We start from the raw sequence: 4,249 nt of genomic DNA, 5'->3' as shown, positions 1-4,249 counted from the left end.
CAATTAAACCTATTTTATTACAACAAGTATGAAGTGAATTTCGCAGAAAATAAAAGTTTATAACGATCTTTTAAAATTGGTGCATTTCGTATTTCAGTGCTTAAATCAGCTGATATTTTCCATGTAATGGAAAAATCCTAAGAATACTTCTTTGACTTCTACTTTTCTATTATTAATTTTTACATAACGAATTAATACAGACATTTGATCGACATGTGAAAGGTCATGTGTGCTATGAAACATGATTCCGAAATATTTGGCCGATTTAATTTCGTTGACAAACTGACATTTTACGTGATTAGCTAAAACATTTATGAACTCATTTTGTATTTCTGGCGATAAATATGTTCCTTTAGGCGATTTTTCCTGCTCCAAGTATAATATATCGTCCCCTCAATATAACAATAGCGTATGTGCTCATACGCCATTATTTTTTTTATTGCATATTTAGAATCTCCATCATTRATTCTATGTCTGGTCAAAATTTCGTCAAATTCTACTTCCACAAAGTGGGTCAAAATGTCCTTGGAAAAAATGGTGTATAATTTCATGTTCAAAAATTTCCTTCAATAAGTGTATAAGCTCATATGCGCTATTTTGCTTGAAATTGCCACTGCAAAGTTGTTAAAAGAATAATAGTGTATGCGCATTATACTCCATTATAGCCTGTAAAAATAAATACAATTTATCAAAACTTTAACTCATAAAATAGCTTATAATAATATACACTACTGTTTGAGAAATAGTTTTATTCCGACCATTTCTATACTCCACATAAGCTGTTTTATTTTCAATACAAATTCGAAAGTTTTATCAGAAATTTACAAGAGTAGTAGCCTATGCGATTTTTACGTTGTTTTAACTATATGAATGCCAAGGAAATATTGTAGTCATATGATATTTCAGCTTGTAAATTCATTTCGCTGAGAAAGTTTGTTCATTAAAAATATGGATTTTAAACGTCTGAGTGAGTATCGTCTTTTATATAATGTAAGTGAAGTAAGTAAGGTAAATATCAATAGGCTGCGACACGAAACCACCAGTCGCTGAGATACCTCAAACAGATGATGAGAATGGTACAGACTTCTCCGCAGGACCGTCGGACGAGTACGTCCCCGATTCGGATGATAATGTACTGGCTTTGGCAGATGAATTAGATAATTCAGTGATAAAGACAGCAGATGTAGTTTTAGAAGAAATTGCAGACTGTGGTGATACTTATATCAATAACAAGAATGAAAATGGTAGAAATATACTTACGCGAAAGAGAAAGGTGAGTACAGCAAACAGCTTTTGAGAAATATTGTTTGGGTCTAGCCACGTCTAACTCTGAAATATTTCCGATCAATAGATTGAAAGTCATAAATGCGTGCAGAATAAAAGGAAGTATCATCGCAACAAAGGGAACCCGTATGTCACTAACAGTGGCAAAAGAGTTGAAGAACGTGTTCCGAAACCCATTGACTGTAAGTGCCGCCATAATTGCACAGAAAACTTCTCAGCAGAAGAGCGCACAGATATCAATGCAGACTATTGGAATTTAGGCGACTATTCGAGGCAGCGACTGTTCCTGGCCAATTGCGTGAAGATTGAGAAGTGCAAAAGGACGTTGACAATTGGATCACGGCGGGCGAACACATTTAGTTATACTCTCAAAGCCAAACAGGTATGCAGAAAGTTTTTTTTAAAATACTTTGAACTTGTCAGACGGCGCAATATCTGTGTTAGCCAAGAAGATGTGCCAAAATGAATTTACTGATAAGAGGGGTCAACATGGCCACCAGAGAAAATTAAACGAAGAGACAGTTGCGCTTATCAAACAGCACATCGAGTTATTTCCAGCCATCGAAAGCCATTACACTCGAGCAAAAAGTCAACGATTTTATCTTGTCTCCGATGTAACAAATGTACGATTTATTCAAAGAACTCCACCCGGACGCTATCATTAAAGAAAACGTTTATCGCCGGATATTTTGCATGGATTATAATTATTCTTTCCACCGTCCAAAAAAGGACACCTGCTTAACATGCGAGAGGTACAAAAACGCTGAGGACAAAGACTCATTTCGGAAATCCTATGATGAACACATCTTAAATAAGACAAAGGCAAGAACTAACAAGCAAACTGACAAGAAATCAGCTAAAAGTAACAGTAATTTAAAAGTGTTTACTTCTGATCTCCAGTCAGTGTTAACGACTCCTTGTAGCAACGTAAGGACGATGTATTACAGTCGACACATTTTACGACATTGCCAGTGGAGAAGGTTACTGTTCTCTATGGGATGAAAATCAGGGTCAACGAGGATCGGACGAAATTGGGACCACTATATTAAAAATGATGAACTCGTTAGACGAATCTGTAACCGATGTTATTCTCTACTCCGACTGCTGCGGGGGACAAAACAGAAACAGGTTCATTGCTACACTATTGATTTATATCAACAATACCTTGAAGCTTAATTCGATAACAATTAAGTACCTCCAAAGCGGACACACACAAATGGAGGCAGATTCGATACACTCTGCAATAGAACGTGCGAAGAGAAGTATATGCGTTTATTCGCCGGAAGAATGGCCAACCATAATGAGACTGGCAAGACGGAAAAACCTATATGCTGTAGAGAGGCTTCAATACAGTGATATGATTAATCTCAAAGCCATGTTTTCTAGTTTAGGCCATAGCCTTAAGAAAAATATAAAAAATGACTCGGTAAATTGGCTTAATGTTAAATTACTCCAAGTGAACAAAATTTAACGAAAACAATTATTATACAAGGAGGAATGGGATGGAGACTTGAAAGTAATTGATATTGGAGGAACGCGAAAAATAAAAGAGGTATTCAACTTTTCGTTTACTGGCAAACACAATAAAGAGCTGCCAATTTGTAATCGAAAGTGCATGATCTTCAAAATTTGTGCAAAAAGAGTGTAATTCCTCGTGGCTCGCAGTCATTTTTTTTAACATACGAGGTGGAAACAAGCGAAATTGTTTAGATAAGCCAGATGTAGCAGAGGAAGAGAAAGAAGACGAACGAATTTCTATTTATTTTTGATTTACGCAATGTATACCTTCATTTGTCATAATTTTCTGTTTATAATAACCCAAATTGGAAAATAATGAATAAATGCCATTGAATTAACAAACTATGAATTAATTACTGTTTTATAATGTTACACATTGATATTTTTGAGATCAAATATTTTAATAAAAATACAGTAAAATTATTGAATAAAACAGCGTATACCATACAAAAAAAAAAAAACATAGTGTATCAGATACATCATACGAATTCCTTAAAAAATAAAATGGCCTATATGGAGGACTTGCGCTTTGAATAACATAATTATGGTCTTAAAGGATGCGTAGAATAAAAAAACTTGGTAAATTTAAAGACAAGAAACGATATAATGTACTCGTCGAAAAATCTACTATGAAGAATTTTTATTTACCGCGATATTGAGGTTTTAATAGACATCTGATTTGACAAAAACTTTAAACTCGATTTTCTCAAAACCCAAATAAAATTATACGCTATTGTTATACTGAGGGGACGATATGTTCTTTGAGTACAGAATCATACTTTGACAGCAGTTTAACTAGTTCTAAGAAATTTCCTTTATTGGAAGACCCTTGGGTTTCATCATGTCCACGAAATGTTAGGTTTTGTTTAGCCAAAAACATAGTTATATCAAATAATGTAGATAAGAGATTTTTCCATTTCTGTTTTTCCGTATTCAGTATCTGCAAGGTTGCGACATCTATTGTGGTGTGAGATTTTAATCCCATTTCCAATGTTTTCCAATTTTCGAAATTTTCTAAATGTTCACATGAAATTTCATGGTCAAATACTTTAAGATCTAGTTTCCACCACTTCTGAAATCCAGTTGTAAATGTTCTTTGTATGTTACTGACAGCAAATAAACGACAGCAAAAACAGTACAGGTTACTTGATATAGGAGAAAATACCATCCATGATCGAAGAGTTTCACCACTAGGCATCTCTTTATAAAATCATTAGTGTGAAAGATGACGAGAATCACCTTTAATCTTTGAACCATGATGAGATACAGCAGAAAGCGGTAGTTCTTTGTTCTGGAAATGTTCACTGCCCTTTAAATAAACACATACACGGAGAAAACAGCGGTGAAAAAATTTATAAATTCTAAAATCTAAATACAAAAAAATAATATCTCTTCTTAAAACTTAAATTTTTGTATCAAAAATTAAAAGCTGATATAATAAATTAAT

General features: G+C 33.9%; 1 protein-coding gene across 3 annotated transcripts; it reads left to right on the top strand.

Moving 5' to 3' along the window:
• The first annotated feature begins 909 nt into the window (after nucleotides 1-909).
• Nucleotides 910-3,061, top strand: LOC108977219. 3 transcript variants are annotated; one of them, XR_001994020.1, is made up of 5 exons: nucleotides 910-967; nucleotides 1,023-1,273; nucleotides 1,352-1,666; nucleotides 1,729-2,710; nucleotides 2,780-3,061. XR_001994020.1 is itself a non-coding variant. In XM_018946815.1 (4 exons), the coding sequence occupies exons 1-4, from the start codon at nucleotides 949-951 to the stop codon at nucleotides 1,792-1,794; spliced, it is 651 nt and encodes a 216-aa protein (XP_018802360.1). In that variant the 5' UTR covers nucleotides 910-948; the 3' UTR covers nucleotides 1,795-2,812. The 3 variants fall into 3 exon arrangements, 2 of the variants coding, with proteins under 2 accessions (XP_018802360.1, XP_018802359.1); XM_018946815.1 differs by having other exon boundaries at nucleotides 1,729-2,812; XM_018946814.1 differs by lacking the exon at nucleotides 2,780-3,061 and having other exon boundaries at nucleotides 1,352-1,813.
• Nucleotides 3,062-4,249: the final 1,188 nt, after the last annotated feature.

The sequence above is a fragment of the Bactrocera latifrons genome, unplaced genomic scaffold (assembly GCF_001853355.1).
Source record: "Bactrocera latifrons isolate USDA-ARS-PBARC rearing strain unplaced genomic scaffold, ASM185335v1 scaffold_854, whole genome shotgun sequence".
Taxonomy (NCBI): Eukaryota; Metazoa; Arthropoda; class Insecta; order Diptera; family Tephritidae; genus Bactrocera; species Bactrocera latifrons.
Note: the sequence above shows the minus strand (reverse complement) of the source record. Positions and strands in the feature narration are given on the sequence as shown.